Source organism: Vipera berus (genome assembly GCF_964194415.1).
Source record: "Vipera berus genome assembly, chromosome: 2".
NCBI classification, from domain to species: Eukaryota; Metazoa; Chordata; class Lepidosauria; order Squamata; family Viperidae; genus Vipera; species Vipera berus.
The window spans coordinates 117,144,560-117,157,489 of record NC_138203.1 but is presented as its reverse complement, the minus strand read 5'-3'; the positions used below and the strand labels follow the sequence as shown (position 1 = coordinate 117,157,489).

Sequence of the window (12,930 nt, the reverse complement as noted above, 5' to 3'; positions counted from 1 at the left end):
GTGTTTCTCAACCTTGATGTCTTTAAGATGTCTGGACTTCAACTCCCAGAAATATGGGAGTTGAAGTACAGTTATCTTAAAGTAGGTAAGGTTGGGAAACACTGCTACAAAGTATTAGCCATTGCCTTTTTCAGTACATCCTGTAGGTTGAATAGCACTAGCCAAAGATGAAGCCTTGGGAATCCCAGTAAATTCTTATATTCAAGATGATGCAGCGCCATTTACATAGTCAGCATTTACACAGACATCTCAATCCAATTGTCATGAGGAACAAGGAATTCAGACCTAACTTACTGCAAGCTGAATACAAATTACTGTAAATTACTTCCCATGACATAATAGTAAGAAACTATTGCCTAAATGACAACGTACCATGTAAAAGAGGCACACAAAATACTTCTTCCATCAGTAGTAAAATAAAAAAGCATGTGAAAATTCATAGCTCAAAAATATTTTTGAAAAAATTTGATAAGTGAATTATATAATTTAGTAATGGGGGGAATCCTGGTTCCAGTACTGATTAATCTTAAATACATTTGTAAAATAGTGATTTCCATAAGAAATTTTGCTTCTGCTTAATGAAAGCTAGTAGTTATGCTATGTATTCATTACCTTTAATTTTCAATACTTCCTTTAAAACAGAAAAGGATTATTTATAATAATAATAAAGTTGGAAGGGACCTTGGAGGTCATCTAGTCCAACCCCCTGCTCAGGCAGGAAACCCTATACCATTTCAGACAAATGGCTGTCCAGTCTCTTCTTAAAAACTTCCAGTGTTGGAGCATTCACCTCTTCTGGAGGCAGGTTGTTCCACTGGTTAGTTGTTCTAACTGTCAGGAAGTTTCTCCTTAGTTCTAGGTTGCTTCTCTCCTTGACTAGTTTCCATCCGTTGCTTCTTGTCCTGCTTCCAGGTGCTTTGGAGAATAGCTTGACTCCCTCTTCTTTGTGGTAGCCCCTGAGATATTGGAACACTGCTATCATGTCACCCCTCACCCTTCTCTTCATTAAACTAGACATACCCAATTCCAGCAACCGTTCCTTGTATGTTCTAGCCTCCACAAACATACTTCCTCTAAATAATTGTTGATATGCATTGTGTCAATAGTTCTTCCACAGTAACAGCAGGTTGGAGAATATATGTGATTTGAACACGTTTTCCAAAATCCAGAAAAAATAAGGACTGTCAAGAGAGCCCTTACGTAATTCTGAAGGTATGTGCCATTTTGAGGACCTAATTAGCCACAAAAGGAAAAACAAACTTTTATTTAAAATATTGTTAGATGGCAAGAACTTTGACCTACTTTGAATAGTTTCCTTCTTTGGTTCCCTACTGTGCAGATTGAATGAAATTCTGCACCTCTAGCTTTGCCACTAGAGGGAACCAGAGTATTAATTTACAGGTACTGGTACAAATCTTTCTGAACCTGCTACTGTGCACCAAACCTTTTCAGCCAAGCAGTTTGTAGTGAAGGCAGCCTACCATCTGCTTTTTACACAGTACCACACTAACCATCAGCCTCTCCTTCAGCTACAGGGTACATACGGGAGTTAAGGCAGAAGGGGTTGTGTGTACAGTGTTTTCAAAAGTCCTCTGCTGAGGCACAGCTATCCAGGATAAAGTATTTAGTGGGTAAATCCCTCTTTTTGTATGGATTTGGTGGGTTCTCCCTTTCATAGTTATTGTCAATTAAGGACAAATTTAAAACAAACGAACATCTGTAAAAGATGGAGGCATTAAGCCAAAATCATTGTTTGCTTGAATGCAGCAAATCCATCATTTGGTGGGTTGAATTATTCCAGCTCTATGGAATGCTGCAGGAAGCATAACGGCAATCAATCCAGATTCTCAACCTGAATTCAGGAAAAATGCTGAAAGGTGCTGGTACAGAACTGTGAATGGAATAGGACAAATATGCCAAAATTCAGAGCAGACCTTCATAGCACAAATCCATGTCTATTTACGTACATCCTTAGTGTGAATCCTATACCAGGACTTTTCAACCTTTTCAACCATTTTACCACTTTTAGGATATGGCAACATCTGAGTACCACCAGTCGCCTAGCAAGGTGTCAAAAACTTGACCAAAAAAAAGGAAAAAAGTGATGAAGTACAGGTAGTCCTCAACTTACAACAGTTTGCTTAGTGACTGTTCGAAGTTACAATGGCACTGAAAAAAGTGCCTCCCAAGCCACAGCCGAGCAAGATACCTGCCTGCCCGCCTGGCGGCGTTCTTCCTCCTGTCCGAGGTTTTCACTGTTGTGAGCATTTCTGTTGAGGATTGGTAGCAGGGGTGGGGGTGGGTGTTTGGTTTTTATTCCCCCCCTCTACTGGGTGGTTGCAGCATGTTTTGGTCACTTCACATGACCCTGGGACACTGTGACCATCATAAATATGAATCGGTTGCCAAGCATCTGAATGTAAATCACAAGACCCTGGAGATGCTGCAACATTCCAGCTGGAGCCTGGTGCTTCCGCTGAGCCCTGACAGCCTTGCAGTTCCAGCCGTCTCTCGCTCAGGCTTGTGCGGTGCTGCCACCGGTTCAGCTCATTACCCTCCCCCACTACCACTTTTCTAGGATGGTCGCTTACCACCTGCCGGGTGCCAATGTACCACAGGTGGTACCCGTACCACTGGTTAAAAAGCCCTGTTACCTATACACATTGAGAAGAGTGAACCTGGTCAAGGAATGGGAAGAAATGTCAAGTTTATTCCTTGGCCCATTCAATTGGTATCTTTGTTGCTATATACAACTATTCAATACTTTACATTCTTTTACCTTTAATAAGAGGCTGAAGAATAATGTCAGGGACATTCCTCCTTTGAAGCCATTACTGAGGACAATTTTTCAAGTTAAATTTAGTAATGTTATCATTAAGAAATGTATCAAACAACGTCCAGCCAAAATTATCTGGGACACAACCTTAGGGTGGTCCTATGGCTCCATGGTTAAGACACTGGGCTTGTTGGCTGGAAAGCCAATAGCCCAGTTTTGAAACCTGAGCACCGTGGAATGGGATGAGCTGCCGTCCTTGCCCTAGCTCCTACCAATCTAAAAGTTTGAAAGCATACAAATGCGAGTAAACAGGTAGCACTTTGGTAGTAAGGTAATAGTACTCTGTGATGTCATGCTGGCCACATGACCACAGAAATGTCTTCGGACAGCACTGGCTCAATGGCCCTTGAAACAGATGAGAGCTGACTCCTATAGTCGGGCAACTCCTTTACCTTTACACAACCTCCAACTTGTTTTTAGATGCCTCACAAATATATTTAACCACATTCCAGCATTTGGTTAAAAGTAAATATTTTTCACTTAAAACTCCAGACATATTTATTCAACAAACTGAATATGGCAGTTAGTTAGATCAGCGGTCCCCAACTTTGCTGAGGCCTGCCTGGGGGTGGGGAGAGGGGAATGGGGCTGTGTGAGCAGTGTGCTGGCATGCACACTTGTGTGCAGGTCTACAAAGAAAAGCTTTGGGGGCGCAGTTTCGTGATCCTTCAGGCTTCTTCATGCCAAAAAGGACAGAAGGCCTAAAGCAGCACGTGATTGCTCCCCCGAAGCCTTTTGTCTGTTGAAGCCTTTGGTGGCACAGTCTTATGCTCCTTCAGACTCACTGAGGCTGCCTGACGCTCCAAAAGCAGATTGGGTGTCCTGCACAGGCACACTCGGTGAGTCAGGGAAGTTGAGCAGGGTGCATTTGTCCCATTCAGCCTCTGCTCTCACTGCTCTGCTTTTAGAGCAGGTGGTTTGGTGGCCTGGCCCAGGGGGGTGGGGGGAGGGTAACTGGATTGTACGAGTGGATGGCCAGGATGCAAGCATGCAGTTCCACTCATGCAAGAAACTTTTAGAGTGCCTGTTGCACAAATGGATCTGTGCAAGCACACCAGCCCATCTCTTGCGTGGCCCAGTTCCAAATAGGTCACAGCCTGGTGGTGGAAACGGGGCTTGCTCTTTTGAGAGAAAAGGAATTCTGAGAATGCATTCGCTATTTAAAAATCCATTGTTGAAGCTCCAAATGGTCATGGCAGGGCAGAGAAAAGACATTAGATTGTTCTGTACAGTGAAGCATTCCACGTTCCATAAGAATTCTAAGTTGGCCTTTAATGCATGATGAGAAGTACAGTAAACCAACTGGAACTCTGAGAATTATATTACACAATCTGTAAGCAGACTTATTTCAAAGACTGATAATACAGTATATTAGGTATCTTTTTGTTCAGCCATCTCCTTCTTGTTATCTGGAGATGAGGCAAGAATTTTGCTTTCCATTGCTTTTTTGGCCAGAATCCCTCTCATACGTTTTTTCTCCTCCTTCTGCTCCATCCGTTTAATCTTCTCCCTCTCCATTACCATCTCTTGGAATTCAGGACTGTGATGGTCCAGATGATAGCCATATTGCTCCCGGGCCTCAGCCAGTAACAACCGCCGTCGTTCTTTTTCTTGCTGTTCTTTGAGCTTGCGTTGTTGTTTTTCCCTCTGCCAGTCTTTTATCATCTGTGGCATTTTGGCCATTTTGGCAGCAATTATCTCCTCTCTATAAAGCAAAAGACAAAACTATGAAATAAAATATTGTACAGCTCTAGATATAGAAAATATGTTTTCACTTTATTAACAGCGTTTTCATTTTAATGGGTGAGTAGGTTCATACTAAATAGTTATTCTAACTCCCAAATCTACAATAGCTTTACAATTTAAAATATTCATTTTGGTTAGTGTTCATAGAGATACCATGACATTGATCTAAAATATTGAGAGGTGTTCAATTTAACCTGTTAAATCAGCAATTTACAAATTGCATTTTATACCACTTGAGTCCTCAAAGTAATGTAGAAAAATCACAGTTACAATAAAGGCTCGAATCAGTGGAAATATCACATAACAAATGCCATCTTATCTGCCATCTAACATGAGCATGTTAATGTGCTCCTTAAAAGAACCTGCAATCTGATATAGAATATCATATTTCTCTAGTCTACAGCAGTATTTTTCAAGTTTAAGATGTGTGAATTTCAACTTCCAGAATTCCCTAGCCAGCTGGGATTTAAAGTCTACACTTCTTAAGTTTGTCAAGGTTGAAAAACACTGCTCTACAAAAAAGTCATCTATCAATAGTATTTTAATTTTGTCTAGATTACCGTATATACTATGCCCAGATTCATTTGGCACTTCCACCACTTCATGAGAGGGAAGAAAGAGTAAAGCCTTAGAGGGCACTTGAAAAGAAGTTGCCTGAGCAAAGCAATCCTTCATCACCTTGCTCTGGAACTTATCTACCAGGTAAGAGCAGGAACACTAAACCATAGCATGGCAATCTCAATTTTGCTTAGTTTTTATTAATACAAAGATTGTTTGCTCTGAATTTTATCAGATGCTTTGCTTCAAATGGGTACACTCATGGCACACCTACGAATCCCACCCCCCAACCCCAGGACAGCTCTACTAGCATTCTTCAATACAGCTGAAATTACACCAGGAGTAAAAATGCCTACAGAGCAAACTATATTTAAATATGCAAAATGAAAAAATAAAAGGATTTTTATTGGTGTAGAAATAATTGCCCAAAAGATGGACACGGAACAAATACTTATGGCTGCTGCTCTGCTCTCGGAGATCTACTAATCCACCCTTTGCAACTCACAAATCCTTATTCCCACACCAAGAGTCTTAGAGGTATATAATTTTCATTTCACATTGCTGCAAGAGGCCTTCCTCTGTATAGTCCGATTATTCTGCAACAACCTCTCTGATGTGGCTTCGGAAAGCGTGTGCAATTGGGCAAGTCAGAAGCCTAAGGCCAACTGAAGGGCTCATTCCCAAAGTGTGTGGATTCGTGGCTCAGTGGCAAATGGGCTCACCGGACCAGCCATTTACAAAGCTCCTTTGATCAGACCAGTGTTTCTTAAAGTGTGGCTGTACAGCCGGGCGGGGGGGGGGGTTGTCCCGAAGCCCTTCTTACGGGTCCGCGAAATCAAAATTATTTGTCAGCCTATGTTGAATTATAACCCATAAAAGCAAAAGATGTTTTGAGGTCCTCCGTAATTTTGCTCCCGAGAGCAAAAGAGTTAAGAAATCCTGGATTAGACTGACGCTAAGAACAGATGACTCAGCGCTGTCCCAGCAAACCCCGAAGGCTGAAATTGCATCCCGGCGATCCCCCACGCGTGAAGGGCGCTCGCGGGTTTCCTCAGCCCCGCTGGCTCGAGAGACGGCGCCTTGCCTCCTCCCTCCAGCCCTCAGTCCTCCCTCCTTCTGCCTTCCTCACTTCTGCCTCTGCTTGGCTTGGGCCTCATTCTCTTTGGCATCCAGCGACTGCTGCATCTCCTTCAAGGAGGGGTACCAGATTTTCTCCTCAGCTTCCATTTCCTGCAGCTTCTCCAGCGACGGCCACAACCGGGCCGGGTCCACCCCGGAGGCCTGCCCATAGCGCCCAAACAGCTTGGCTTCATATTCGGATGTCAGCTGCCAGGCCGGAGTGGAGGGATCGACAGGGTCCGGCCGATAAATTCCCTTCAGTTGTAACTTAAGCGGCTTGGCGTTATACAGCCTGACGCCACCGAGAAGCAGCCGGCTTCCAGGGGCCGCCATGTTGCAACGCGCTTAGCAGGTGACCGGAATTATAGAAGGCGCCATCTTGGAATTAGCCCCCCCCTTCCCGTGGGCGGTGCCATCTTGGATTCCGGCGCATGTCGGCCGCCATTTTGAAGTTTATTCATCGCCGCGGGCACCTCCATCTTTGGAACGTTGCGAATGTTCGCGGAGGTTGTGCTGGGAGGCGGTGAATGGTATTCGTCATAGAAACAGTAAAGTGTGACACAAAGTTGACTGATTCCGATGTTTTTTTTGTCTTTGCTTTATATTTCTAAAAATTGCAGAGTGTCTTTGCACAAGTGCTTTACGACACAACATGGCTTCGTTAAACCGTGCATTAGGATTTGGGAAAGCTTCGAAGGAGCGATGGCATCTTAACGACATTTGTTTACATGAAAATTTGCACAGCTGTAGTTTTTCTGGAATCTCCTACTAAGGTTCCTCAATTGCAGCGTGGCTGCAAAAAGGCTTTTGTCTAAAAAAATAATGCATGTGAAATATTTGGGTATCCTCTTAGGGCAGCGGCTCCCAACCTATTCTATGCCCCGCACCCCTAAAACGCTTCTGATGTATTCTCGCACCCCTTACAAAAGTTCGAAATAATGGCAACGAATTATGCATATATACTATAATTTTGAAAACCCAAGTTTTCGCACCCCTGGTTGCAAACCCGTCTTGGGGCTATTCTGTCCTTAACTGCCTCGGAGTAATGCGCGTACCGCGGCGAAGAGCTGGCGCGTAATATATTCCTCCACTACAAAAATGTCTTTTTTTATTGAAAAGTTTTATAAAAGTTACAATATAATCCCCAAAACCAACCCCCCCTAAATCCCCCCTCCCTCCCCCACTTCCCAGAGCTGAGTACAGGGTTTCAAATATAATAATCATAATTAACTAACATTAACCAACTATATAAATAACCAAGTTCATGTCAAACTCCCCTTTGACATAAATACAAGCAAAATAAAAATAAACATAATAACAGTAAAAACATAAACAAATTAATATCCAAGTTATTAAACAATACAATATCCAAGTTATTAAACAATACTATTTTTTTTATTTTTATTTTTATTTTATTTACCAAAAATAATAATAATACCATATAATTAAAACTAATAAAAATTCCACTACAATAAACTATTAATAATAATAATCTAAAATTTACTCAGGCTAAATGGAACTTTTTAGTCCCATATTTATTCTGAATATAATCTATCCATCTTCTCCAGACCAAAATGTATCTTTCTTGTGAATGATCCTTCAAATAAGCAGAAATCTTAGCCATTTCTGCTAGATTTGACACTTTAAGCGTCCATTCTTCTATAGTAGGCAAGTTATCCTTCCAATATTGCCCTACCAATAGCCTTGCAGCTGTTATCAAATTCAACATCAAATTAGTTTCTTTAGTATCACAATCTGTAATAACACCCAATAAAAATAATTGTGGAGTAAACTTTATCCTTCTCTTGAAAATCTTTTGAATGTTCCACCAAATTTTAATCCAAAAAGTTTTTATATTTCTACAGGTCCACCAGATATGAAAATAAGTAGCATCCAAACTACCACATCTCCAACATTTGGGCTGTAAATTAGGATACATACAAGACAACTTTTTAGGATCCAGATGCCATCTATAAAACATTTTATAAAAATTTTCTCTTAAATTTTGGGCCTGGGTAAATTTTACATTTCTGACCCAAATTACCTCCCATATATCCAATGGGATCGGTTCTTGAATATTTTGTGCCCACTTTACCATACAATCTTTAACTAATTCCATTTCCGAATCCAATTCTATTAAAGCATTATAAATTCTCTTTATATGTGCTCGATTTTGATCTTTAATCTGTTTTACCAAATTTTCATCCGTTAATGTAATACCAACCTTCTGATCTAACTTCCACCTAGCTTGCAATTGAGTATACTGGAACCAGGACTGTACAATATTTTCTTGTTTTAACTCAGCTAACGACTTTAATTGCCGATCATTCCCTACCAATCTAAGTAATTCCTTATAAGAAATCATATCCAAATTCACACCCATAGATACACTATCTATCGCGTGTCCAGGAATCCCCCAGGTTGGTATTATAATTTAACTTATAATAATACTTTTTCCAGACACGCAATAAAGCACTTCTTAAAATATGAGATTTAAAAGCCTTGTCAACTTTTTTCTCATAAATTAAATATGCATGCTACCCATATAATAAGTCCCATCCCTCAAGATAAAGTGTTCTTTTATTTGTTAAATTAAGCCAATCACTAACCAGTGTTAAAACCACTGCATCATAGTATAATTTCAAATTAGGCACCTTAAGTCCTCCTCTTTCCCGTGTGTCTTGTAAAATCTTAAGTTTAACTCTTGGTTTTTCCCCGCCCAGATAAATTTATTAATACCCTTCTGCCATTCGTCCAAATTAGCATCTTTTTTCAAAATACGTATCATTTGAAACAAAAAGAGAAACTTTGGTAAAACATTCATTTTAACAGCTGCAATTTTCCCCAACAAAGATAATTGTAATTTTTTCCAATTATTTAGGTCCTTTTGTACTTTTAACCATAATGTCTCATAATTATTCTTATATAATTTCACATTAGAGACTGTAATATATACTCCCAAATATTTAACCATTTTCACTATTTCATAACCTGTCAATTTAACTAACAATTCCTTTTCATTCATTGTCATGTTTTTAGATAATATTTTAGTATTATTATTTACCTTAAAACCAGAAACTTTCCCATATTGAGTTATAATTTCCATCAAGTCTATAACCGATTGAATCGTTTGAGATAATGTGAAAACCAAGTCATCCGCAAAGGTTCTTAACCTATAATCGTTCTGTTTTATTTTTATTCCCTTTATTATAGTTGATTCAAGAATTTTAATAAAATCTCCAATGTTAAAACAAACAACAATGGTGATAGTGGACATCCCTGTCTTGTGCCTTTTCCAATTTTAAATACCTCTGTTAATCCCCCATTAATTATAATTTGTGCCAATTGTTGTTGATATATAGCCCTAAGAGAATGTAAAAAATTATCCCCAAAATTCATTTTATCAACAACTTTCAATAAAAATTGCCAATTCAACTGATCAAAAGCTTTTTCAGCATCCAAAAATATCAATGTGAAAATGTCTTAATGTCTTGAAATTGACCAGACGAGTTCACTATGGTGTTAATTTTTAGCAAATGGGATAGGGGCAGTGTAACGGTGCAATCCGTTGTAGATTTGTCCTTGATTTCAATCCTGCTTTCCCTAAATGTCCCTAAAGGTACAAGTGGTTCCGTTTTATTACAAGTTATCAAAAGCAGTTTAACATCATCATGGGGATTTAACAATTTAATATTCATTTAGGTCTGTGGATTACAAGCAGGATGCCATAGAAACAGAAATGAAGGCCTTGGGTGTACAATGAAATATAGTGTAAATACATTGAAATGCAATGCAATAAAATACAGTATACAGTGAAATGTGTAATAAAATACAGTACAGTAATAGAAAATGGATCATGATAATAGTTTTTAAAAATATTTCCCACATGTAATGGTATGTATATATAATTGTATATAAGCCCATCCATGTATAAGTAGATCCTCAAATTATTAAGCAAAATGCCATGAAAAGTCCATGTTGGCCAATTAGATTTTTATGGTATTTTGGTTAAAAATTTGAGGGTCATCTTATCCGCAGATGAATTTTATATACGAGTAGATGCAGTACATTTATAGAATGGTAATACAATGAAGAACATCTAATAGCATGGACACTGATGCAGTAGCATAGATTTTTCTGACATCTTCAGTATTGTTACAAAATGCAATTTCTGATATGTCTGATAATGATCAGCTCCATTAATGAAATATATTATTTAATCCTCCATCAGAAATCTTATCCTTTGTTAACCACCTGGAAACGGCTATGAGAATAAAGTAAAAACCTCCCACTTTAATTAAAAGAAAAAAATTAAAAATAATTTATGTCAAGCCTCACAATTGCATCATTCCATTTGTTAATGCGTGCCCAGTCACAATCATAGACCGTGATTTCCATACATTGACTTCATGTATCTAGGATACTATGGTTAAAACATTCCAGAACTGCATGGTGAGGTTTCTGTGAGTCTGACTATGAACGTACAGATGCTAGGACAAAAGTAATCAATAGTTTCAGGACATACAGAAATAGTATTTTGGTAGTAATTCTGAGCGTTCTACATCCTACTACTGGACTAGAAGAAAAAAAGTAATGTAAGTGAAAAAACGAGGCCAGTTGGAAGAAAATTGATGAAATCTTTAAATCAACAGTATTCTAACACACTGCTTTTCAAAAATTTCCTTCCCTGTCTTCTGACTTACTCAATTTAGCAACAACTGAGGTTACAGTTGATAGATTTCTATCAAGAAAATTTAGCATCTAATGCCCTCAGGGTTACCTAAATAATGCAAATGGGTATGTAACTATTCAGAAGACCCTAAGGGCACAAATAAACCTCCAGGTGGCCTTAACAACCTCCAAAAAGAGTGCTAACAATCAGGTGACAGCAGGGAATATAAATCCTTCCATCCTCCACCATTCAGTCAGAATTGAAAAAGCTTCTTGGATGAGAAGTGAAATGTCTTCAAAGAAAAACAAAGTCTAATTGCCTTTTGAAAAAGCACCTTTGTGATTACAAGCTAAGTATATTCTACATTCACAGTTGATCACCTGCGCGGTGCTTCAAGCTGGTGATGTTCACGGTAGGATGCTGCACAGTGCTTTGAGCTGTTGCCACTGGCCCAAAGTACTGTGCGGCATCCTGCTGTGAGCGCAGCAATGGTGTGAAGCACCATGTGACCTCCCGCAAGCGGTTGCAACAGCCCAAAACACCGCACAGCCTCCTGCTGTGAGCAGTCGCAACAGCCCAAAGTGCTGTGCGGCCTCCTACCACGAATGGCAGCTCAGGAATTCTGGGAGTTGAAGTCCACAAGTCATAAAAGAGCCAAGGTTGCCTAATCCTGGACTAGCCAAACCGAAGTCCTGCAGCCGTTCTTCATATGTTTTAGTCTCCAGGCCTTTGATCATCTTAGTTGCTCTTCTCTGAATTTTTTCCAAACTCAATATTTTTTTTGAGATATGGTGACCAAAATTGGCTGCAGGATACCAGGTGTGGTCTTACTAGGGTTTTATAAAGCGGTACAAATACTTTGCGTGATCTTGATTCTCTCTCTCTGTTCATACAACCCAGGATTGTATTAGGTTTTTTGGCTGCTGCTGTACACTGCTGGCTCATAGTCAAGTGATTGTCCACTAGGTCCCTCTCACAGTTACTGTTTTTAAGCCAGGTCTTGCCCAATCTGTAAAACTGCTTTTCGCCACATTGAAACTCATTTTGTTGGATAGGGCTTATCAAGTTTGTCAAGATGTTTTTGGATCCTGAGTTTGTCTTCTGGGGTGTTGGCTACTCCTGCCAGTTTGATGTCATCTGCAAATTTGATGAGTTCCCTTCAGTTCCCTCATCTAAGTCATTTATGAAGATACTAGTTAGTGATGATTATGATTATGTGCCATCAAGTCATTCTTGACTCTTAGATGACATAGCTAGTTTTTATCCAGGAGGCTCTATTGCCAGCCTGGTTCTTCAGCTCTTCAAATACAGTAGTACACTTACTGCTACTGTAATTGAGTCCATCTACCTTACTGCTGGTCATCCTCTTCTGTTTCTTTCCACCTTTCCCAGCATTATAGACTTCCCTTTGCATAATATGTCAGAAGTATGATATCACGAGCCTGATTATTTCTGTCTCAAGTGAGACTTTTGGGTTGATGTGTTTGATGATCTAGTTGTTTTTTTTTTTGCTATCTATGGAATTCTTGGGTACCATTCTGTTTGCCCATAATTTTTTCCATATTGTTGGCTGTCACATCCTTGACCTCTTCTTTATAATCTTTAAAATACATTTACAGGTGCAGTGATTATTGCTGGCAGATTAGTTATAAATTTTTGTCACAATTTTTCAAAAACTGTTGAAATGCCATACTTTTATCTGACATTTTCTAAATTTTACTTTTCTTTTTCCTGTCTGGAACTTGAGTACCCTTTAGTGGCATAATTCTGTATTCAGGAAGTCTCAGTTTCTTTGTTGCCTTGTTTTCAATTTTTCCTGATAGACTATAATGGGGCTTTTCAACCAGTGGTATGCGTACCACCTGTGGTACTTTGCCATGTGGTAGGTGGTACGCAACTGCTAGCCAAGTGTAGCAGGGGAGGGGAATGAGCCGAAGGGAGCCAAGCCTGAAGGAGAGGCAGCTGCAACTGCAGGACTGTCTGGGCTCTGCAGAAGCCC

The 12,930-nt window shown here is 39.7% G+C and overlaps 1 protein-coding gene and 1 long non-coding RNA gene across 2 annotated transcripts in view; one reads left to right on the top strand and one right to left on the bottom strand.

The window, feature by feature from the left end:
• Nucleotides 1-3,291: 3,291 nt before the first annotated feature.
• Nucleotides 3,292-6,690, bottom strand: GADD45GIP1 (GADD45G interacting protein 1). Its single transcript, XM_081319870.1, has 2 exons — nt 6,270-6,690; nt 3,292-4,541 (listed from the first exon to the last, which is right to left on the bottom strand). Exons 1-2 carry the CDS (start codon nt 6,590-6,592, stop codon nt 4,208-4,210), a joined length of 657 nt encoding a protein of 218 aa, XP_081175996.1. The 5' UTR covers nt 6,593-6,690; the 3' UTR covers nt 3,292-4,207.
• The window catches only part of LOC308663457, a 133,530-nt gene continuing 125,635 nt past the window's right edge, over nt 5,036-12,930 (top strand). The window contains exon 1 of the long non-coding RNA XR_014025401.1: nt 5,036-5,284. This is a non-coding gene — a long non-coding RNA (uncharacterized lncRNA). The remainder of the gene's footprint in view (nt 5,285-12,930) is intronic.